Here is a 26,070-nt window from a genome sequence, read left to right as displayed (position 1 = left end):
AAATGGCACATCTTGTAGGGTATTCCTGGTATGCAGTGGTTAGTACCTACCAAAAGTGGTCCAAGGAAGGACAACCGGGGAACCAGCAACAGGGTCATGGGTGTCGAAGGTTCAGTGATTTGTATGGGGCACAAAGGCTAGCCCATATGGTCCAATCCCACAGAAGAGCTACTGTAGCATAAACTGCTGAAAAAGTTAATGCTGACACTTTTCTGTTTTAGCCAGCATTCACTTTTTCAGAAGTTTGTGATCCTTGGGGATTTTTTGCCTTTCTTACCCTCCTCCTCACTGTACATGGGGGCAAAATAAACTTGGGTCCTCTTCCAGGCAAGTTTGTAACAGTTCCACTTGGTGTCTAATTTTTTTTAATACTTGCCCTGACAGTAGAAATTGACATTTTCAGGCAAGTAGCTATTTTTTTATAACCATTCCCTGACTTATAAAGGTCAACACACTTCTCTCTCATTCGGCTCTTATCTTACCCATGTTGATGAATGACGAATGGAATTTGGCCTCTTTGTCCCCCAGTTAATCAGGAAGTCATGGATTACAATTTGAAAGATCCTATACACTCCAATCAACTCCAAGCTGTACAATTTAAATGGGAAACATGCTCCAGTTACATTGTGTTCATGATCATTTCCAGGGGTGCCAGTAATAGTGGTGCATGTGTTTTTGTTCAGGACACAATCCAGCGTAGTAAAGGACTCCTGATGATACAAGCCACAAAACAGAAACGTCAGCTCTTTACTCTGCATGTTTATGGAAAAGAACAGCAAAGAACCCTATGTGGGCAACATGTAATAATACTTTAGCAGACTCCCTGGCCTGGCAACTAAATATTAGTTACAGCTCAATCATTTCATTGAAGAAATCGCAATACAATAAATCAAGAAATCGGTGTGTCAGTACATGTACACTGAAATGGCATCTGAACATTGTATAAAAATACATTTCGCAGTGAAAATTAAACAAATTACACCAGTAAAATAAAAAGTGCAGGTCTACAAAGTATATTCAATAGCTCACGAGGACTCTCAAGAGTAATTTTTGTAAATTTGTCAAATATTAAGTGCACTATTAGAAAACGATTGAGAAGGTGCTAAATTCAGAATAGGACTTCATTTTGATTCAGCATAAAATTTAAATGACAGAGCAAGATCAATGCAAAATCCTGCGGAAAAACCTATAACTATAAGCTGTGTCGTTTTATTCTGGTGCATATTGCAAACAAACAGATAAACATAGTTGACTTTGAAAATATGCTCTTGAATATAGCTTCTCAAATGACAAGAGGAAAATATAATCTTGATCATTTTTCACTGGGAGAAATATAAGGTAAAATGAAATGAATCGATTTAGTCTTTTCCGACTCATAAGTCACACACAAGTGTATACTCAGTGACGTAAATAAAAGAAACTAACGATTCCAGCTAGAATGTGGACACCCCTAATACAGCATGTGCCTTCAAATACATGATTAAAAATGAGACATTTACAGAACATTGAAGTCAATAAATATGTAACAGGCAAAGCATATACACGGATATGGCTGTTGCCCTCAGGTATCTGACGCCTATAGAAGTGTGTGCAGTGAGAAATATTTGCGAAATCCAGTGAAAATGGAAATCACTGCTATCAAGATGAGTCAGAGAAAATGCACTAAAAGTTTGGGGACCCTAGTCTCATAAAATCATTTGAACATTCAAGAGCTTTTACTTTATGAATCACACTGAAAAAAAAAATTGCAGTGACTTGTACGGACATTTTTCATTGTAAAGATCAACTAAACCAAGTAAGCAGTGATAGCTCAGAAGTTAAAGATCTATGCTAATGTCCGATCCCAAGGCTGCCAGCAGAATGCCAACTTGTTTGGACAAAAAGTAAACTGAGAAATGTAATTGCTGCAGAACAGCAACACAGGACAAAAATGTAAATGATATGCTAATTTAACATGTCATTTGGGACAGACATATACATGTACATCTATCATGAACAATTTATACATCAAAAGCAAAGGTGATTTACAGTATGTGATTGGTTTTGATAAATAGTGAAAACAATCTATACCAAAGTGTACACTCATTGTATGTGTAAGTCATTGGTGGATATAGTTTACAGTAGCTTTACTACAGTAGGCTTGCATATCGTAGATATCATATGAGTGATCAGGATAAAATGGAGATATAGCTGATGAAGCTTGGGGTAGCTGACGGACCTGCTACACGACCAAAAGAGCAAAGAGCACGGCCAAGCTGATCACCAGGAGTACAGAGGTCGGAGATACCACTGAAAAAAACCACACACACACACACACACACACACACGAAAGACAAAAGAGAGAGTTACTGCATGAAAAATGAAGCAAAATTATTACAAAACATCCCAAACATATGGATATCTTCAGATGTCAGTTTTTCAAATGTGATAAAAGGAAGACTCGGGTCATTCAAATAAATACCCATTTATTCATCCTGCCTGATGAGCCTGATCCATCCTGATGCCCTACGTCTAGTTGGAGTCTCATCACATCGCTCCTGTAGAGGACGGCCTCATATGGACAGTTGAAAGTCACACTTGGAGGACGCTCTGGACACTTACAGTAATGCTTTTATGGCTGAGGACTACAGTTGACTTGATAACTTTAGGACTGCAGTTGTCATGAACAGTTTTGCACTCAAGTTTCCATCAATGAAGAGTTTATAACATCAACGAAACTGACTGTTAATGTTATAATCATGTTGTCTGTTATCACCCAAATGAGGATGGGTTCCCTTTTGAGTCTGGTTCCTCTCGAGGTTTCTTCCTCATGTCGTCTCAGGGAGTTTTCCCTTGCCACTATCGCCACAGGCTTGCTCATCGGGGATAGATTAGGGATAAAATTAGCTCATGTTTAAAGTCATTCAAATTCTGTAAAGCTGCTTTGCGACAATGTCTATTGTTAAAAGCGCTATAGAAATAAACTTGACTTGAAATAAATAAATAAATAAATAAATAAATTCAGGGTCATGGTGGATCCTGAGCCTATCACAAGATCACTAGCCAAGAGACGAGAATACACCCCGGATGAGATGCCAGTCCATCACAGGACACCATTCAGACCCAATCACACTCATTCACATCTACTGGCATTCTAGCATAGCCAATCCCCTACCAGTAGGTCTTTAGGAGGTGGAAAGAAAGCCTCATGGACACAGGAAGAGCATGCAAAACTTATTTACATAAATATAAAAAAAAGTCACTCATGTCTTATCAGTGGTGTAGTGGTTAGCACTGTTGCCTCACAGCAAGAAGGTTCTGGGTTCGAGCCCAGTGGCCGACGGGGGTCTTTCTGTGTGGAGTTTGCATGTTCTCCCCGTGTCTGCATGGGTTTCCTCCGGGTGCTCTGGTTTCCCCCACAGGTTAGGTTAACATGCAGGTTAGGTTTAACATGGGGTGGCCTTGGGCTGAGGTTGTGCTGAAGTGCGCTTGAGCAAGGCACCTAACCCCCAACTGCTCCCCAGGCACTGTAGCATAGCTGCCCACTGCTCTGTGTATGTGCTCATTGCTCACTTGTGTTTGTTCACTGCTTCAGATAGGTTAAATGCAGAGGTATGTGTGACAAATAAAGGCTTCTTGCTTGCTTCTTTGCTTTAGAGCAGGGCTTTTCAAAGTGTGGGGCACGCCTCCCCTGGGGGGCGCCAGAGTGCTTCAGGGGGGCGCAACGTGAGGAAAAATAAACCAGAATAAGTTACTATTGCGAACATTTAGCGAACTTCAGCTAGCCTTTACCAGAGACAAAATGGATCGATTTTTAGTACCTAAAGCTACAGTGAATGAGGAGACAGAGTCTGGGCCAAGCAAAAAAAAACCCAGACCCTCCAGGATGTTGCGATTTGCAACTTCAACGCAACTTCAACCAAAACCCGTGAATTCAGGGCAGTGTTGCAATTATATCCAATCACCGCAACATTCCCGCAAATTTGACCAATCGTTGGCATCGTCTTGAGGTGACGTCGACAAACTACCTTCCGCCTTACTTCCATGTATACGTTCAAGAGAAGCAGCATGCGCGCAGTGTTGCCAGATTGGGTGGTTTCAAGTGCATTTTGGTGGGTTTTGAACATATTTTGGACTGGAAAACGTCAGCAGTATCTGGCAACACTGTGTGCGAGTCAGTGTTTATATAGGCTTAAATTCTGTTACTGAAAGTGTGTTATGTTTACAGTGAAGGACTGTGTGCACTTTACATTATTTTTTTTACTTAATACAAGAAATTAATGGATGCCAACATTTTTGCCAAAATGGCATTTTATTTTCCATTGTTTAGGCAGCTTCAGCATCATACTGTGAGATTCTGTTCAATTTTTTTTCTTCTTCTATGAAGCCTGAGCCATTTATTTTATTAGTTTATAATTATTGTTTAATTTAGTCTTCAGGAGAGACTTCCTGCACACAGTACTAGTATTAATAGTTTTTTTTTTCTTACATGAAAGCTGAGGCATTTATATTATATTTTAAGGTAACTTCATGTTGTGCTGTGAGGTTCTATGCACTTTAACTTTTGAACCAACAGGTGCATTTGGATAAGTAAAGCCTATTTTTCTGCATTTTTGTAGTCCTGGTAATCTTTTATATTGGTAAAGTTGTTTATAGGACCATTTCTCAGTGTCTTTGTTTTTTTAATCAATAGTTTTTCAGTAATAACTTAATATTTAACATATCACTCAATTTTAATCACAAAAAGGGAAAATCGCAACAATTTCTCGCAACTTTCACTTCCTCCCACAATGTAATCGCAACAAAAACCTAAAAAACACCGCAATTTTCATTGCAATTTTTTGGAAACCCCCCGCAACATCAGACATTTTAGCCCGCAACAATCACAAAAAAGGCCCACGGAATCCTGGGGGGACTGAAAAAAGAAGGAAGTATGACCACGATTATTTAAAGTTTGGATTTTCATGGACTGGATCTGAAGATGCTCCACTGCCACAGTGTGTTGTCTGCCAAGAGGTGCTAGCTAACGATGCTATGAGATGTTTAAAATGTGTAAAACAAAATGTTTTAAAAAGCACAGATGTTTAAAATGTGAAAAATAAAAAAATAAAAATGTGTACAACAACCATTTTTTAAAAATACGAATGGAACATTAAGTATAGCAACAACAAAAATTGTAAGGGGGGGGCGCTGTTGTTTATTTGCTCTCCGAGGGGGGGCTGACTCTCCCACACTTTGAAAACCCCTGCTTGAGAGAATATAAATGTGTTCACCTGCTGAAGAGGCAGTGCACTCCATGGCTAAGAGGGCATCCATGTAGCTCTGGCCAAGCCAATCCTCATAGGTTTTTTTCTCGCTGACACCAATTATGCTTACTGTGGAGTCTTTGAAGATCAGGTCCGATCCATCATATTGGCTAGAATCAAACATCTTGAAGTCTGAGGTGGTGCTGACCCCAAAGAATTGCTGAAGACAGTATACCCAATATAAGCATTATACATCATTACTAAAGACAAGTATTTGTCATTTATATCACACAGAAATGCTGATATTTTAGGCTATAGTCAGGCCCACCTGAGCTCTGTCCAAAAGGCCAAAGACGATGTGAGGGTTGGTGTCGGGCCGGACCATCACAGCATGGGAAGGGACACGGGCAAGGTGACAGTGTTTATACTGACTGACGTCAGCACGAGACTCTTGAGAACACAGCAGTTCAAAATCTCTCGAGTTCAACTTGAGGGCCCAGGGATCTGTACCATTGCCTGGTAACGAAAATGTTCATTCCTAGTAAGCACCCTTCAACCTTCTATTATTTGTAGAATTTTAATTACTCAAAAATACTAAGTGTGATTTACCATCAGTATTCTGGAAAACTGTGGAATGTTTCACAAATGCAACCTCGCCTGCTCCCTGAACCAGACACCTGAAAAAAAAAGTCATTAATATGTTTCTAACCTTCACAAATCCTGGAATGAATAAAAATCTTCCAATACAGTAAAGCATTAAGTTACCTGAAGGCTCCACTGTAACCATCAAACAGATCCTTGCCTTTAACACACTTGTTCTGGCCACTGGCATCTCCGTTACACTGTGCGCAAAGGTTGCTGGGAAATCCAGGCTCATTGGCACCAGGTACACAGCTTGCTTTGAAGAAATCTCCAACAGCTGGAGGAAATGATGGGCATGGGCATGCATTCACTGACTGTGTGGACAACAGCAGGTCTTAAATCTAGTAAATATTTATGCATGCTTAACACCGAGGCCCAGAAGTATTAAGCTCTATGGTCAAATGTGCAGTTTATAGGGGTAAATTTATATATTTCTGTAAAGCTGCGTTGTGACAATGTCCATTGTTATGACCCTCTTTCCAAAAAAAAAAAACAAACACACTGTGCAAAATATAAATAAAAACAGAATGCAATGATTTACAAATCATGGAAGCCCTACATTTAATTGAAAATAGTACAAAGACAACACATCAAATGTCAAAACTGAGAAATTTGTATTATTTATTTATTTTAATATATGCTCATTTTGAAGTTGATGTCAGCAAGACGTTTCAGAAAAAGTTGGGACAGAGGCATGTTTACCGCTATGTTGCATCACCTCTACTTTTAACAACATTCTGTAAACATTTGGGAACTGAGGAGACCAATTGCTGTAGTTGTGAAAGAGAAATGTTATTCCATTCTTGCCTGATATACAATTTAAGTTGCTCAACAGTTCGGGGTCTCCTTTGTCGTATTTTGCGCTTCATAATGCGCCAAATGTTTTAAATGGGAGACAGATCTGGACTGCAGGCAGGCCAGTTTAGCACCCGGACTCTTACTATGGAGCCATGCAGTTTTAATATGTGCAGAAAGCGGTTTGTCATTGTTTTGCTGAAAGAAGGAAGGACTTCCCTGAAAAAGATTTTGTCTGGATGGCAGCATATTGCCCTGAAATGTGTTTATATCATTCAGCATTAATGAGGCCTGCCCAAATGTACAAGCTCCCCATGTCATGTGCACTAATGCACCCTCATACCATCACAGATGCTGGCTTTTGAACTGTGTACTGATAACAAGCCGGATGGTCCCTCTCTTCTTTAACCTGGAGGACATGGTGTCCATGATTTCTAAAAAGAATTTCTACTTTTGATTCGTCAGACCTCGGGACAATTTTCCACTTCGCCTCAGTCCATCGTAAAAGAGCTCGGGCCCAGAGAAGGTGGTGGTGTTTCTGGATACTGTTTATATCTGGTTTTAACTTGCATTTGTGGATGCAGTAATGAACTGTTTTCACAGATGATGGTTTTCTGAAATGTTCCTGAGCCCATATGGTGATTTCCACTTCAGACACGTGTCTGCTTTTAATGCAGTGTCGCCTGAGGGCCTGAAGATCACATGCATCTAATGTTGGTTTTCAGCTTTGTCCTTTGTGTACAGAGATATCTCCAGATTCTCTGAGTCTTTTAATGATATTATGTACTGTAGATGACGTAATCCCCAAATACTTTGCAATTTTACATTGAGGAACGTTATTCTTAAATTGTTGCACTGTTTGCCCACGCAGTCTTTCACAGAGCGGTGAGCCCCTCCCCATCTTTACTTCTGAGAGACTCCGCCTCTCTGGGATGCTCTTTTTATACCCAATCATGTTACTGACCTGCTGCCAATTAACGAAATTATTATTTTTTTAAAAACATTACAAAACTTTTCCAGTCTTTTTCTGCCCTGTCCCAACTTTTTGAAATGTGTTGCTGATATTAAATTTAAAATGAGCATATATTTTTGAAACAAAAATAGCAAAATGTCAGTTTTAACATTATGTTGTCTTTGTAACATTTTCAATGAAATATAGGCGTTCCATAATTTGCAAATCATGCCATTTTGTTTTTATTTACATTTTACACAGCATTTCAATTTCAGTCAAAAAAAAAACAAAACACTCTAGATATTAGAAGTGCTGCTTACTGCAATTGGAATTGGCAGTGGCCAGTTTTGGCCATAACTTACTCCATTCTTTCCTGAAACAAGGTGCAGCGATATCCATTTTATCTTCATGTGTGCAGTTTTGTTGTAGATCTGTTGTCTTCAAACTGCTAGCACATTTTTTTGTCCACAGATTGGGGTTTGGGTGTTTTGCTTACATTATATAAATTATACCTATGCACATATGGCATTTGTTTTTTAAAAAATTAAAATGTTATATATAATATATATGAATAAGACCATTTTTGGACACAAATGAAAGAATGAATCAGGGAAACTATAGTACCCTCCATCACAAAGCAAATAGAAATAAATAAGAAAAACAAGGCTCAATAGATATACTTTTGGTTAAAAAAATGCTTTTTAAATCCCTTTTTTAAAAAGTGAAAAAAAATATTGATACCCTTATAAATAAATGAAAACATTTTTCATTGTTCTCAGTCTCCAGTACTCTGTTTTGGTTCCCTGGGGTATAAATACACACCTATACACATGTAAAATCCCTTTGTCATCCATTACCATGGGAAAAACTAAGATATTTTCAGCACAAAATAGACATGTGGTTATTGATTATTGATCTGCCATATATACAGTAGAGGAAATAATTATTTGATCCCTTGCTGATTTTGTAAGTTTGTCCACTGACAAAGAAATGAACGTTCTATAATTTTAATGGTAGGTTTATTTTAACTGTGAGAGACAAAACATCAAAAAGAAAATCCAGAAAATAACTTCATATAAAAGATATAAACTGATTTGCATTTCTTTGAGTGAAATAAGTATTTGAACCCTCTAGCAAACAAGACTTAGTATTTGGTGGCAAAACCCTTGGTGGCAAGCAGAGCAGTCAGACGTTTCTTGTAGTTGATGACCAGGTTTGCACACATGTCAGGAGGAATTTTGGTCCACTCCTCTTTGCAGATCATCTCTAGATCATTAAGGTTTTGAGGCTGTCACTTTGCAACTCGGAGCTTCAGCTCCCTCCATAGGTTTTCTATGGGATTAAGGTCCGGAGACTGCCTAGGCCACTCCATGACCTTAATGTGCTTCTTCTTGAGCCACTCCTTTGTTGCCTTGGCTGTATGTTTTGGGTCATTGTCGTGCTGGAAGACCCATCCACGACCCATTTTCAGTGTCCTGGCAGAGGGAAGGAGGTTGTCACTCAGGATTTTACGGTACATGGCCGCGTCCATTCTTCTGTTGATGCGGTGAAGTAGTCCTGTGCCCTTAGCAGAGAAACACCCCCAAAGCATAATGTTTCCACCTCCGTGCTTGACAGTGGGGATGGTGTTCTTCGGGTCATAGTCAGCATTTTTCTTCCTCCAAACACGGTGAGCTGAGTTAATGCCAAAGAGCTCGATTTTGGTCTCATCTGACCACAGCACCTTCTCCCAAATCACTCTCAGAATCATTCAGGTGTTCATTGGCAAACTTCAGACGGGCTTGCACATGTGCCTTCTTGAGCAGGGGGACCTTGCGGGCACTGCAGGATTTTAATCCATTACAGCGTAATGTGTTACCAATGGTTTTCTTGGTGACTGTGGTCCCAGCTGCCTTAAGATCATTCACAAGCTCCTCTTGTGTAGTTCTAGGCTGATCTCTCATCTTTCTCGTGATCCTTGATACCCCACGAGGTGAGATCTTGCGTGGGGCCTCAGACCGGGGTCGATTGATGGTCATTTTGTATTTCTTCCATTTTCGAACTATTGCACCAACAGTTGTCTCCTTCTCACCTAGCTTCTTGCTTATGGTTTTGTAGCCCAGTCCAGCCTTGTGCATCTCTACAATCTTGTCCCTGACATCCTTAGACAGCTCTTTAGTCTTGCCCATGTTGGAGAGGTTGGAGTTTGATTGAATGATTGATTGATTGATTCTGTGGACAGGTGTCTTTTAGACAGGTGTCAGTTTAAGACAGCTGTCTTTAATGCAGGTAACGAGTTGATTAGGAGTGTCTAACTGGTCTGTGGGAGCCAGAACTCTTAATGGTTGGTAGGGGATCAAATACTTATTTCACTCAACGAAATGCAAATCAATTTATATATTTTATAAAATGTGATTTTCTGGATTTTCTTTTTGATATTCTCTCACTGTTAAAATAAACCTACCCTTAAAATTATAGACTGTTCATATCTTTGCCAGTGGACAAACTTATAAAATCAGCAAGGGATCAAATAATTATTTCCTCCACTGTATATATATCAGAATTAAGGCAAAAATGTTTCCCATGTCTGAAATAACTTGCAAGAAATTAGACCTATAAAAACGCACTGTGCCCTAACAACCCTGATCATAAATCGTAGGTGCTAAAGAAGGCAACTGGACTTGCTTGAAATTCTTGAAGACATTTCACCTCTCATCCGAAAGGCTTCTTCAGTTCTATCTGACTAGTGGGGAGTTCCAGGTATTTATCCTCTAGTGGACCAAAAGCAACCCTACGGAGAGTCGTTGAGGTCACCTGGGTCGTTGAGTCATCCTGTAGGTGCAGGTCACTGGGGGCCGGGTGTGAACGGTATTAGCAGCCTAGAGAGTCATTGGTTCTCTCTGTCATCTTGTGAGTCACTGAAGTCAGCTGAGTTTTGGTGTGGATGTGTATTCAGTTGTCTGGGAAGTGTGCCAAGGACTGCATTGAGGTGGTCTAAGACACCACTTACAGTATCAGCCACCTACAATGCAGTCCTTGGCACACTTCCCAGAAAACTGAATACACATCCACACCAAAACTCAGCTGACTTCAGTGACTCACAGGATGACAGAGAGAACCAGTGACCTACAGATCACCCTAACGTCTCTCTAGGCTGCTAACACTGTTCACACCTGGCCCCCAGTGACCTACACCTACAGGATGACTCAACGACCCATGTGACCTCAATGACTCTCCGTAGGGTTGCTTTTGGTCCACCAGAGGATGAATACCTGGAACTTCCCACTAGTCAGACAGAACTGAAGAAGCCTTTTGGATGAGAGGTGAAACGTCTTCAAGAATTTCAAGCAAGTCCAGTTGCCTTCTTTAGCACCTACGATTTACTATGACCTGGATGACTGAGAACCTTCACAGACAAACCCTGATCATAGGCCATTTATCAATTTCACAAACACACAAATCAATTTCCTCACATTCTGCATGCTAAACAGCAATGATTTAGCATTTTCCCCAAATGTTATAGGAGCCACAGAAGCTACAGGAAGAATGAAATATTGTAAATAAACCGAATTGAACACATACCTTGAAATACACACAAATACATTCAGTAACAGTGTTGACACAATACAAGTTTAAATGCATGTTGAAAAAAAGACAATCAAGTAAATCACTAATGTTGTGATGCAAAGAGGAGCACTATTCACCAACCTTGGGCAAACTGGCATTTCTGTTGTCTGATCAGGCCTTTCTCAATAAACACGCTTACTGGAATGTTCCAGCCAGCAGTCCTGCCATAGCCTGTGTGACAGGATGTCCGGCCCTTCAGATCATTGAATCTCTGGATTTGTCTGTTGCTTCTCTTTAAGACAGCCACAGCGTAGTAGCTGCTGCCATCAGTGTCCCCTACAATGGCAAAACAGGTTCTGGTGTGTGAAGACTGTGATATATGCATTGAAATCATCACAGAGGCTTAGTAGAAGTGTTCTGTAGCTTCATACAGAGATGGACGGCTATGAAAACATTGCCACTGCTACACCCAATATTATGAGAACAATGAGACACGGGAAGGCGAGCTCTAACCTGTGTAGCTTTCTCCTACAGCAGGCACCAGGCCATATGTTTTCCCTGCAGTGTAGATGTAGCCTCCATCAAGCGTGATGGCATCTGCCTTTTTGTTCTGCATGCATAAAGTTAAAAAAGTGTACATTTTAAAAGGAGTCTTAAGAAAACATCTGAGAATAAGAACTTTTAGTTCTCGGCTGAATCGGTTACCTGTATTTTCTCCATGCAGTCATTCACAGATGTTCCAAATAAACACTGGATATTTGGTGAGAGTCCTTTATTTTTGAAAGCTAGAGACATGTCTATGCATTTCTGCTGCTCTCGAGAAGACAGCACACACCAGGTCAGGATCTCAGGAACATCTATGAGAAGCACCAACATCTATGAGTATAAGAATGCACCAAAATGCCTGCTCCCACACACACACACACATGTGGAAATATACAATATGAGAAACTAACAAAAGATAAAATTTAAAAAAAAAAATCATGCAAATATTCAACTGTCAGTGGATGAGGCAATGGTTTGAGAAGTGAGTACATGTGGTAGCCGGTTTTATAAAATCTAAGCAACAGCAATACAAAAGAGCCAACTACATTGTACTAGCAATTTTACAATGTGAATCTTAATAAAGATGAAACTATTCTGTTCTTGCTTTTTATAAAATATTAAAGTAAACTATTTTAATTATTTGGTTATATACCTAATTGTTTTGTTTTTAAATAAAACGAGATTAAAAAAAAAACTGAGAGAACAGAAATATTGCTATTGAGAAATACATAGTTAACAATCTGTACCAATATAAAATTCTGCTGGATTATTTCCAGTATTACACAAGCAAATACATAATTAATGTGATTTTTTGGTGTTCATTTATCATTGGTGATTTCACTGTCTCTGATTGGTCTGAATATGGATTAAATAAAAGAGGGGGTCTAACCAGAGCTTGAGCAGTCCATAGCTTTCAAAATGTTATAGTATTTTTGTCCCATCCAATGAATGTAGTCATCACTTCCAGCAGGGATAAACTTCGTAGAGCTGTCACTGAACAACAGGTTTTCACCATGAAAGCCCACCGAGGAGAAAAGTGAAAAGTCAGACTTTCGCTGTGGTGAAAAATAAATAAAATAAGTGGTTTTAACATTGGAGATCAACAAATGTAAAGAAAATGTAATAGGATGCTCTCTCTATAGGCTACTTATTCCACATGTTGAAAATCAACATTAAGTATCGAATAAAGCATGATGGAGCACGATATTATAGGAAACTAATTAATGCCGGGGTGGTGTCATGCCCAAACAAAAGGTTGTTGTTTTCATATAAGGGTTTTATTCCTTTTATACCACAGCAATCTGCCTACGATTGCAGTTCTTAATTTACTGTCACACCTTAAACCATTTATAGTTACATTTAATGTTATGGAACTTCAGCGAGACAAGTTGTTCCCTCATCAGCCTCTTTTTTTTCTTCTATTTTTTTCAGTTAATAAAACTAAAAAAAAAAAAAGCAGTTTGTTACAGAGAAACAAGCACAAGTAACACTATTATTTGCTATTATTAGTTCGTCCGGCCGACAGGCGATGAGCTTATGCCATCATGTGTTGTCCGTCGTAACCATTTCACGAAAATCGCTTCTTCTTCTCTCTCAATTCTTCACCAATTTTTATTCTTTTTGGCAGGAAGGTAGGTCTGCCTGGGGTGCATATAACTTCTACCCACATTTGCATAATTGCAATTAACAAAGAGGATATACTGTAGAGTAACGAGCAGTTTCCACACAAATCTCTTCTTCTCCCTCAATTCTTCACTGATTTTGATTCTTTCTGGCATGAAGGTAGGGGTACCTAGGGTACATATAACTTCTACCCAGATTTGCTTAATTACAATTATTAATGAAGTTATGGACTAATTTAGCCTTAATGAGCAGTTCAACAAAAATCACTTCTTCTTGGTCAATTCCTCGTCATTTTGGATTCTTTCTAGCAAATAGGTCGGTATTCCTAGGGTGTATATAGCATCTATATGTATATAGCATCTATATATATATATATATATATATATATATATATATATATATATATATATATATAGCTTGTACATAGTGTATATAGCTTGCAACATTTATTGCCCACTTTAGATTGTTCCTTCTGGACTAGACGGGGCCGGAGTGAGCTACGCCGTCACTGACGGTCTCGTTTGGTTTATGTTCTACGGAGCGTCTGCTATTCACGACTCTGTGAAATACTTGTTACTGTAGAAACAATATTGTATTCGAATGAATGCATTAATTTTAGATAAATTTGTGATTTGAATTACAAGTGGAACAGATGTAGAAGGTCAGAGCAGATGCTAGAGAACATTAATGAACTCCTGACCAATCAGATTCAAGAATTCAACAGTGCTGTGGCACGGGCGCAGATAGAGGGGGGGACGGGGGGGATTCGTCCCACCCAGATTTAAATTCACCTCGTTCGGTCCCCCCCACTTATAGGGAGGAAAAAACGTCTATGCTGTCTTTCTTTGCATAAGGCAAACTTCACGGAAAAAGCAAAAGACTAATTACCATTCGGTTTATTGAGGTGCACAGCAGTACATACATAGTTGCAACTGTGCAGACTGCACAGGTTGCAAGCTCGAGCTTGGTTGCTATGGTTACCCACAACAAGTTTGACAGGCATATCGGGGACAGCTCCTCCTAGTTCAGGACCCCAACACGGCATGATGAAGGGTGCCAAAAGGCAGAAAACGATTGCATCGTTTTTTCAAAAAAAAAAAGACTGTAAGTAAACTGTGCCTTACTTTATCATATCACCTTGCAATTTTTTGATAGTCTATTCAAAGTAATGTCGTAGTGAAAGTAAAATCGTACGGAGTAGAGATGCCTTTCTGGTAGCCTCCTTCTTTCAGTGGCAGCCTGTAGATACAGTGCTCAGAAGGCAGTTTTAATGTTTAATCTGGCGTTCCCTGCCATAATTTCAGCGAGCATATTGTTTCATAAGGAAACTTTGCGAAGAGTTGTTGACTGACTGCCGCTCACGCAACACACAGGCATAGTTAGAAAGTCAGGATGTACTGGTTTACACTTTACACACACACACGTAGCCCAGCCTCTCGCTATGTTTAACAGTTGGAACTTGGTGGTTTTAAAACTAGTTTTGCAGTTTTGCAATTTCTGTGCGTGATGATAATGTGTAAACTTTGGATTTGCATAGGCTATGTTAAAATGTTATCATTGTCCTGGCCTGCAGGTAGTTCCTGGTGATGGCAGTGAGGGAGGTGAAATAACATGTATACACACTACCGTTCAAAAGTTTGGGGTCACCCAGACAATTTTGTGTTTTCTATGAAAAGTCACACTTTTATTTCCCACCATAAGTTGTAAAATGAATAGAAAATATAGTCAAGACATTTTTCTGGCCATTTTGAGCATTTAATCGACCCCACAAATGTGATGCTCCAGAAACTCAATCTGCTCAAAGGAAGGTCAGTTTTATAGCTTCTCTAAAGAGCTCAACTGTTTTCAGCTGTGCTAACATGACTGTACAAGGGTTTTCTAATCATCCATTAGCCTTCTGAGGCAATGAGCAAACACATTGTACCATTAGAACACTGGAGTGAGAGTTGCTGGAAATGGGCCTCTATACACCTATGGAGATATTGCACCAAAAACCAGACATTTGCAGCTAGAATAGTCATTTAGCACATTAGCAATGTATAGAGTGGATTTCTGATTAGTTTAAAGTGATCTTCATTGAAAAGAACAGTGCTTTTCTTTCAAAAATAAGGACATTTCAAAGTGACCCCAAACTTTTGAACGGTAGTGTGTGTGTGTGTGTGTATATATATATATATATATATATATATATACACACAAAATGGAATCATTTGCTGACAGCTCAGTCCCCCCCAGTTCAAAAATCCTATCTGCGCCCCTGTGCTGTGGTATAAAGCATTTTATCCTATGAATATTTCACTTAAATGTTATACCAGTCCCTCTGTAAGCATGTGATATATCTTAGCGCTGTCAATGGCACTGTGGACCACAATGCCTCTGGATGGCACTTGGGCAAGATTGCAGCGTCTGTAATCTTTGATGAGACCCAAGGTTCCATCTGGGCACAGCAGGTTGAAGTCAGTAGACTTGAGATCCTTTGCCCATGTGTCCCCTTTTCCTAAAAGAAAATTAAAAAAAAACAATGTGAGATGATCAATCTACATTCATTTCCACAATAGATCTCCTTTACTTTTCGACATCTTGTTTATCCTGCTGCTGCTCCTGTTAATTATTCTGTCCTGTGCGACACTTGTTTTTGTTTAACTCATCCATATGGGAGGGATAATTAAAAAAAACAACTTGACATGAAATGGACTTACCATCAGTGTTGTCACCAACTGTGGTGTGCTTAACAAAAGCTACTTCTCCTGCATCCTCAACAAGGCACCTGCAGAAACAAACAAAATTCATTAAGAAATTGATAAAGCAGTATTAGATGACAGGCATGTAGCAGATGCTCTTATCCAGAGCGACGCACAACATATCCAGAGCAGCCTGGGGGGAAGTTGGGGGTTAGGTACCTTGCTCAAGGGCACTTCAGCTATTCCTGCTGGTCCAGGAAATCGAACCAGTGACCTTTTGGTCCCAAAGCTGCTTCTCTAACCTTTAGGCCATGGCTTTCCCTCTAAAGTATTTTCTCTATCTTTTTTCCGGTCCAATTGTAGGTTAGGTTAGGGTCTGCAGTTCAGAGTTTGCACTGCTTTCTTCCATCCAATACTGTTTTGTCTAGTCAGTGTGCATTGTCTTGTATATTTATTGTCCTGAATATTTCATATCTTGAGTATTTACTGTGGGCAGCACAGTGGTGTAGTGGTTAGCACTGTCGCCTCACAGCAAGAAGGTTCTGGGTTCGAGCCCCGTGGTCGACGGGGGCCTTTCTGTGTGGCGTTTGCATGTTCTCCCTGTGTCTGCATGGGTTTCCTCTACAGTCCAAAGACATGCAGGTCAGGTTAATTGGTGGCTCTAAATTGACCGTGAGTGTGAATGGTTGTTTGTCTCTATGTGTCAGCCCTGCGATGATCTGGCGACTTGTCCAGGGTGTACCCCACCATTGTCAGTTGGGATAAGGTCCAGCTTGCCCATGACCCTGCACAGGATAAGCAGTTATGGATAATGGATGGATAGATGGAGTATTTACTGTCCTAATTATTTATTGTCCTGTGTAATTATTGTCTTGAATGTTTAGTATCTTTTGTGGTGTTTTGAGCTTGTTTATTTATTGAGTATTTTTGTCTTGAGTTTTTATTTTCTTGATTATTTAGTGTCTTGGGTAATGTATTGACCTGCATATGTGCTGTCCAAAGCATTTATCGTATTGTGTAGTTACTGTTCTGAGCATTTCTTGTCCTGGGTATTCATTGTCTTTTAGAGTTATTGTCCTGTGTGGAAGGACAATAAAACTCATTTAACTGTCTTTGACCTGTGAGCTGTTGTGTTCGTAACATAAAGCATATGGAAAAGAACATCACCTGAAAGCTCCATTATATGAATAGTATCTCTCCTTGATGCTGGCCTCACACTTATGGCCTCCAGTTTCATCTCCGGCACAAAGCTGGCACAGAGACGAAGCCTGGTCTGCCACTCCAGGAATGCAGCTAGCATTGAAGTATCCTGCGACCCCTAGACATCAACAACAAACTCCATAGTTTCTCATTCATACATATCCTCTTCTATCATTTTAATAACTGATTCATTCACTGAGGAGGATTTTTTTAAATCACTTATCATGCATAAATATAAAGCAGAAAATAATGCCCTTAGATGTGATGAGTGCGCCCACCTTGCATCACGTTACAGGCCATAACAGACATCCGTCCACTGTCAATCAAATAGCCTATGGTCATGTTCGCTGTACGCCCAAGCTCAGCGTGGCATGTCTTCTTCCCTTTTAGATTGTTGATGCTAATGTACGAATTGGTCTTTTTCACAACAGCAACTGCATAATATAATGTTCCTTCACCTACAAGTCAGAGAGTTCACTGAGCCAACGTGAGGTAACATCTGCATTAACAGTGAACACATAATCTTTAACAATTTGACAGTAAAGATAAATTCTTATCGTATCATATAACAATTAATGATTGATAAATATCTGTTGACAGCTGTTGAAAGTCAGAGTTCAGATTAACACCAGGTCTATGCATTCAACTCCGATAATAATAATAGCAATGTGGGACGTGAGCAGAATCCATGTGCAGCCCAGCCCTCCCCCAAAAAAAATCATACCATCAGAACTGGACTCTGCTGCAGCAATTTTGAATGTGGCATGCTTTCCAATCTCATAGACGTTTTCGGCACTGGTAGAAAATGCATCAACTTCATTTACCTAAGGACAGAGCATAGAATTATGCATTAAACTTTTCATAATTACGAGGGTTTTTTTAGCCACAGCATAAAGTATCTAGTTAATGCACCAGGGCTGCACAATATGAGCAAAATACAATATAGGGGCTGGACACCCAGAGCATTTTTTAACATCGTTACTGGGAGACCAAATGGTCTCCCAGTGGCCAGATTTGGTCTCCTAGTCAATGCCAAACCAGCTTCACTGGGAGACCAAATTTTAAACCAAGTTATGTCTTATCATTTGGTTCAATCAGTTGCAATTAATTAACCAAGTACCATGTAACTATACATTTAACAAGGAAAACGAAGATCTATGTTACAAGATTTACACACAAGATCATGTTGGTTAAGAAAAAGAAAACTAAAATTTGGTTACTGAGATGGCTGATGTCAGAATCCAATGTCATTACTGTGTAACTTTGAGTGTCTTTGACATAACATATTTGTGCTTGGTAATTGCTCTTGATAGCTGTGTAGTCACTGTAGTGTGTTTGTCTATATGGTGATTGGTGAACCGTTTTGCATCACAGAATATGCCGCAGCGGTGCAGCCGCATGGACTCTGGGGCCTGTGATTGTATTGCCCAGACCAGTTGGTCTCCTAGTGGAAAATCCTTAAAAAATGCTCTGTGGACACCCCATATGGCAGACACTCCAATAGGCTTAGGAAGTACGGTATACTATATACACAAATACTATTCTTAAATTTAAAAAAAGACAAAAATTGATCCACTGTGTCAACAGTAAGCTTCTAATGCCTTGTCAGTGAGCAGATTTATGAATTGAGCTATTTTAATTCACTCAAGGATCCCCTCTTGACCAGCGAAGTAGAGTGAACATTTGAGCATGAAACCTTTACAACCAGCTGAGGCACCAGTATACCTTTCTGGATGGGTGATGAGCAGAGAAGCAGATAGAGAGGTGGCCACTGATGGAGGCAGCATAGTTGGAGCTATGGCTCAGTGCTGTGTTATCTGTATAGTCAGCATGGCTATCTGCCGCTGGTGTTTTCCAACAAGGTAGACCTGTGCTACTAAAGCTAAATATACACTTTTTTGTAAATTTACTAATGATTTCCAAATCAATCTGTGTGCAACTTTACTCCCTTTTACATGGAATGAAAATCAATTTTAGAATTTTCGTGTCCAATTCATATTCACTATAAAGTCCCTTATAGTAATACACTCTTACACTCTATTTCAGCAAGCAAGATATGGTTACATGATCTTCTGTATATATGGATAGTTAGGATCATCTTACAGAAATAAAGGCTGTGACCTCTGCGTTTATTGTTTGCATTGCGCTCAAATCTTACAATAAAAATCAACTGGTAAAGACAAGAATAAGAAAAGGAATGAGAAAGCACTGCAATGCTACACTCTTTATTAAGAGTGATAGTTTCATGTAAGTGATGTTACCATGAGTTTTTGCGCACACTCCATGACCGACTCCGTGCGTACGCAGCGCAGTTCAGGCTGGATGGCGGCGCTGCTAAACGCTGTTGCCATGGCAGTGCACTTGGCCTGCTCCTGTACTGAAATTGTGCACCATCTTATGCTGGTTTGGCTGCACACTACACACACACACACACACACACACACACACACACACACGTCATTTTGTTTATTATTAATTTCATCTGTATACTTAGAACATTTAGAACCCTTAAGAAAAACACAAAGATCTACCGCATTGGATCTTTCCCTATGATATGATGAAGGGTTTCAGGTAGAAGAAAAATAACTTTACTGAGCCAATAAGCACTTAAAGACCACTGAAGAGTCTTTTTTTTTGTGCACAAAATATGTAGAGACTACACTTTTTTAGGCCCTTACAAAAAAGAAGTTTATTCAAGTGTGCTTCTAGTATACTTCTTTTAAACTAAAAATAAGAGCGTATGCTTTCAGTTTACTTTTTATTTACTTAGAGATATACTTAATAAAGTTATACATAAGTATACTTGGCTTATACTGAAAAGTATATCGAAAAGTCTAAGTATATTAAGCTTATACTTAAACTTTGGCTCAAGATATACAGTGGTGCTTGAAAGTTTGTGAACCCTTTAGAATTTTCTATATTTCAGCATAAATATGACCTAAAACATCATCAGATTTTCACACAAGTCCTAAAAGTAGATAAAGAGAACCCAGTTAAACAAATGAGACAAAAAAATTATATTTGGTCATTTATTTGTTGAAGAAAATGATCCAATATTACATATCTGTGAGTGGCAAAAGTATGTGAACCGCTAGGATTAGCAGTTAATTTGAAGGTGAAATTAGAGTCAGGTGTTTTCAATCAATGGGATGACAATCAGGTGTGAGTGGGCACCCTGTTTTATTTAAAGAACAGGGATCTATCAAAGTCTGATCTTCACAACACATGTTTGTGGAAGTGTATCATGGCACGAACAAAGGAGATTTCTGAGGACCTCAGAAAAAGCGTTGTTGATGCTCATCAGGCTGGAAAAGGTTACAAAACCATCTCTAAAGAGTTTGGACTCCACCAATCCACAGTCAGACAGATTGTGTACAAATGGAGGAAATTCAAGACCATTGTTACCCTCCCCAGGAGTGGTCGACCAACAAAGATCACTCCAAGAGCAAGGTGTGTAATAGTCGGCAAGGTCACAAAGGACCCCAGGGTAACTTCTAAGCAACTAAAGGCCTCTCTCACATTGGCTAATGTTAATGTTCATGAGTCCACCATCAGGAGAACACTGAACAACAATGGTGTGCATGGCAGGGTTGCAAGGAGAAATCCACTGCTCTCCAAAAAGAACATTGCTGCTCATCTGCACTTTGCTAAAGATCATGTGGACAAGCCAGAAGGCTGTTGGAAAAATGTTTTGTGGATGGATGAGACCAAAATAGAACTTTTTGGTTTAAATGAGAAGTGTTATGTTTGGAGAAAGGAAAACACTGCATTCCAGCATAAGAACCTTATCCCATCTGTGAAACATGGTGGTGGTAGTATCATGGTTTGGGCCTGTTTTGCTACATCTGAGCCAGGACGGCTTGCCATCATTGATGGAACAATGAATTCTGAATTATACCAGCGAATTCTAGAGGAAAATGTCAGGACATCTGTCCATGAACTGAATCTCAAGAGAAAGTGGGTCATGCAGCAAGACAACGACCCTAAGCACACAAGTCATTCTACCAAAGAATGGTTAAAGAAGAATAAAGTTAATGTTTTGGAATGGCCAAGTCAAAGTCCTGACTTTAATCCAATGGAAATGTTGTGGAAGGACCTGAAGCGAGCAGTTCATGTGAGGAAACCCACCAACATCCCAGAATTGAAGCTGTTCTGTACGGAGGAATGGGCTAAAATTCCTCCAAGCCGGTGTGCAGGACTGATTAACAGTTACTGGAAATGTTTAGTTGTAGTTATTGCTGCACAAGGGGGTCACACCAGATACTGAAAGCAAAGGTTCACATACTTTTGCCACTCACAGATATGTAATATTGGATCATTTTCCTCAATCAATAAATGACCAAGTATAATATTTTTGTCTCATTTGTTTAACTGGGTTCTCTTTATCTACTTTTAGGACTTGTGTGAAAATCTGATGATGTTTTAGGTCATATTTATGCAGAAATATAGAAAATTCTAAAGGGTTCACGAACTTTCAAGCACCACTGTACTTAACAAAAGTGTAATAAAGTATTAAAATATCTGTGCCTTATGTTTAAGTGTACTTGCCCTGTAGTTGTGCTTATCCTTTCGGTAGTAGCCTATAAAATACTTCTTTTTCACACATATTGGCTTCTTTGTGATATACGGCAGCATGTTTTAAATCCCATCTTTTAAACCTACATGTACCATAAGTTTGTGGCCAGCTCTGGGGTGGAATAGCTTAAGAGTAAACAGTGTTGGAACTTAAACTTATCTTTTATGTACATAGTGTTATTAAGTAGATGTAAATAACCAGTAACTAATAGTATATTTCCAATATGCTACAAAGCATACTTTTATAAACTAAAACGTGGACTAGAAGTATAAAACAAGTAAACTCATAGTATATTTCCAGTATACTATGAAGTATGCTTTAGTAAACTAAAGAGTGGAATACAAGTATAGAACTAGTAAACTATTAGTATACAAGTTTACTTGTGGTATACTTGCAGTACAAAATAAAAAAAATACTAGTTGTATACTCAAAGTTTACTTCTCTTAGACTTAAAGTGTACTTTTTATAAACTAAAAGTGGGCTAGTTTAGTTCCAAGAAGTATTAGATTAGTTTACTTACAAGTATACTGTAAGTACATTGATATCAGTATACTTGGTACACAAAAGTATACTTAAGAAAATATACTTTAACTTTACTTAAGTATACTTAATAAAATGAACTTGAAGTAGACTTCTTTTTGATAAGGGGGTGCCAGTAACCAGACATAATGCTGCCTGTTGCTCGCAACACCACAGGTGCTTTTAGCGCAAACCAGCAGTCCTACATTACAGTGACAGTGAACACACTTTGTAGCTTAACTGATTTGAGAAGTAGAAAATGTGTTTATCATAAGGTCTATGTTCATATATATATATATATATATATATATATATATATATATATATATATATATATATATACACACACAGTCAGAAATAGGGGTACAGTAGGAGTCAATTTCTGTCCCCCAAGGTACAATCTACACTGATGCACCCCCTAGGGATCATTATTGGACCTCAAGGTAACGGTGTGTACCTTTTTAGGGCCAGAAAGATGCATATATGGTCCCAAGCCATATATACAGGGTACTAATAGGTACCTTAGAAGGTACTGCCCCAGTGACAAACCATTGTACCCCTAAAGGTACAATGTATAATAATAAGGTACTTTATTTTCTGAGAGCGAGTGTGTGTGTATATACCCTGTGCTGGAAAAAATCAACTTTATAGGTTTTCAAGTTCTTTTTCTCCCTTTTTAGTTGTTTAGGTTAATATGGGATGGCCTTGGGCTGAGGTGCCCTTGAGCGAGGCACCTAACTCCCAACTGCTCCCCGGGCGCTGTTAGCATGGCTGCCCACTGCTCTGGGTATGTGTGTGTACTCATTGCTCACGCGTGTGCGTATGTGTATTTTCACTGCTTCAGACAGGTTAAATGCAGAGAGGAAATTTCACAAGTGTGTGATGAATAAAGTTGTGCTTTCTTTCTTTCTTTCTTTCTTATCTGGTCATGTTTGTGTAGCCTGAATTTGTAACATAAACTCAAATGCTTTATCAATGATGCATATAAAAAAACAAAAAACCCACTTAAAATGACACCACACAATCAAACAAATTTTATGTGAAAAATAATGCACATTATTAATGCAACACTATAATAATACTCTAACACTAATACTGGATTAGCAGGCTGATAGCATAATAGGGCGGCACAGTGGTGTAGTGGTTAGCGCTGTCGCCTCACAACAAGAAGGTCCGGGTTCGAGCCCCGTGGCCGGCGAGGGCCTTTCTGTGCGGAGTTTGCATGTTCTCCCCGTGTCCGCGTGGGTTTCCTCCGGGTGCTCCGGTTTCCCCCACAGTCCAAAGACATGCAGGTTAGGTTAACTGGTGACTCTAAATTGAGCGTAGGTGTGAGTGTGAATGGTTGTCTGTGTCTATGTGTCAGCCCTGTGATGACCTGGCGACTTGTCCAGGGTGTACCCCGCCTTTCGCCCGTAGTCAGCTGGGATAGGCTCCAGCTTGCCTGCGACCCTGTAGAACAGGATAAAGCGGCTACAGATAATGAGATGAATGAGATGAGATGAGATAGCGTAATAGGATGTGTGGAAGCTATGGGGACTTACAAAAGCTTTCCTCCACCATAATAATGAGATAATTTTCTCATAATTATGATTTTCTATCTCGTAATAATTAAATCCTATCCTATAATAATGGCATAACTTAGTAACTCATAAGTATGAGTTAAGATCTCGTGCATTCTCATAACAATGACTTAATGTCTCATAACAAGGAGATAGAAGGTCATGATTATGAGAAAATTCTCAATTATTTTAAATCATACTAACGAGAGCATTTTAGCATAGTAAGTGATCATTATGAAATTATAAGTCATAGTATCTCATAATTATGAGATACATTCTCATTATTATGACGTACTGTGTAACTTTTTTTTTTTTCACGTGGTGGAAACAGGTGTCCATAATTTTCAGACTTGTTATCTCCATAAACCATAATGCTATAATACATTATCCACCCATCCATTATCTGTAGCCGCTTATCCTGTTCTACAGGGTTGCAGGCAAGCTGGAGCCTATCCCAGCCGACTATGGGTGAGAGGCGGGGTACACCCTGGACAAGTCGCCAGGTCATCACAGGGCCTATAATACAGTACATTATGATAATCATAATTGTAATGGCAACAGCACATACATATGTTCCTATGTTAGATTTGGAAGCAAATAAAGAAACAAAAGCTTGTTTAATAAGTGGGTTTTTGACAGTCGCAAACAACGTTTTCCTAATATTTACATTTCTAACCCATAAATCTAAATATTTAAGTGCTTTGATGAACTGGAGTGAAAGTATTCGTTTGTAGGCAGTTCTCTCAATATAATCTTTAATATAAAGAGTATTATAACTTCAGCATGCTCATACAGGGAGAAAACTGCAGCCAATTAGGAGAAATAGATTTGTTGCTGAATTTTAAATTCCAAGTGGATTATGATAACCAAGTAAAGTCAGGGTTTTTACTTTTGTTTTATTTAGAGTATGTATTTTTTTTTTATTATTATTATTATTTTGCGAGGCTACATTATTGTTTCTTTTCCAGCTTTTATTTCACAAGCCACAGAGTTCCATGGTTAGGAATAATGTGGAAAGGAAATGTAGTTTTAAAAAGTCGGAAAGTTCAATAAATACAAAGGATTGGTCGTTTTAAAGTCAGAGATACATTACGAGACATGTGGAACGAAAGGTGTGAGGTTTGGACTCACTCTCTGGATAAAATGCACTTCTGTAAATCACACACTGAGTCAGAAAGATGCGCACATTTATACAAGTTATTTAGTGAGGTTAAGTCAGTGTAAGAATGGTTGAATGTAGTTTGAGTGTATAGTGTAGTTAATGATGGGTGTGAAAGAAAAAGTCTTCTCTTACCGCTGTGTGTGATGAAGAGCAGCACACTCAGTGCACTCCACATACCCATGACGCCCAGCTGCACACTCAACTGCTGCATTTACAACACTGCCTGCTTTCTAAAGCCTCCTAGGACAAAGTCCAAACCGAGACAAAGTCCAAGTCGGGTTTTTTTGTCCAGTAAGGTCAGTCTCTAATCTTTTATTTTATGTTTTTGAATCAAATGCACGATTGTCCGTGAAATAGGATCATCAAATTGGGCCTACACCTCAAGTGACACGTACACACACACACACACACACACACACAGAGGAGGCTTTCATTACACACATGCTCCAAACCCCACCTAAGAGGCCCACTGAGGGTACAAAGAAGCCGTTCAGGTGAAGGGCGTCACTAACACCAGGGCTCGAGCAGAATCCAGACCTAAAGAGCCGACATTCAGAAAAGGAACCCGATGTAACATCTGAATAATGCACAGCAAAACGAACCAGTGCTTGATTAACTCCTATAATGCTCAGTTAACCCCCACAGCGCTGAATTAAACTGAAAATACAGTGAATAAATCAAACGACCCTTTCGTACCTACAAACTGCACTTATTATCTAGCAGTTTGTAGCACTACTTTAATTAATGTTTAATATTTACTAACATTATACAGTGAATCATCTACATATCATAATGTTGCCATTTTTGGTCTAATACTTTTGCGCTTTTTGATGCATGGAACTTTTTCATGCATTCATACTTAAATTGAATCAATACTAGATTAGTCTTCTGTTATCTTCGTAAATGATAACCAATATATAAATCTAAATATTCTATCCACATTCACTGGATATGAGCAATCACACATTCTGATTGGCTACTCTACTACTAGGATATCAGCTCATATACCGTGAGTAGAGAAAAACAAAAGGGCGGCACGTGTTG

At 39.1% G+C, this 26,070-nt stretch overlaps 1 protein-coding gene across 1 annotated transcript; it reads right to left on the bottom strand.

Moving 5' to 3' along the window:
- Window positions 1-1,284: 1,284 nt before the first annotated feature.
- Window positions 1,285-25,207, bottom strand: meltf (melanotransferrin). The gene is made up of 17 exons (XM_060918462.1): window positions 25,159-25,207; window positions 24,996-25,029; window positions 19,472-19,757; window positions 17,935-18,034; window positions 17,489-17,668; window positions 17,178-17,328; window positions 16,029-16,096; window positions 15,642-15,826; window positions 12,596-12,761; window positions 11,866-12,017; window positions 11,674-11,770; window positions 11,302-11,496; window positions 5,991-6,144; window positions 5,835-5,902; window positions 5,554-5,741; window positions 5,253-5,445; window positions 1,285-2,289 (listed from the first exon to the last, which is right to left on the bottom strand). Exons 1-17 carry the CDS (start codon window positions 25,205-25,207, stop codon window positions 2,222-2,224), a joined length of 2,334 nt encoding a protein of 777 aa, XP_060774445.1. The 3' UTR covers window positions 1,285-2,221.
- Window positions 25,208-26,070: the final 863 nt, after the last annotated feature.

The sequence above is a fragment of the Neoarius graeffei genome, chromosome 4 (assembly GCF_027579695.1).
Source record: "Neoarius graeffei isolate fNeoGra1 chromosome 4, fNeoGra1.pri, whole genome shotgun sequence".
Lineage (NCBI taxonomy): Eukaryota > Metazoa > Chordata > Actinopteri > Siluriformes > Ariidae > Neoarius > Neoarius graeffei.
This window is presented reverse-complemented; position numbering and strand designations above follow the sequence as displayed.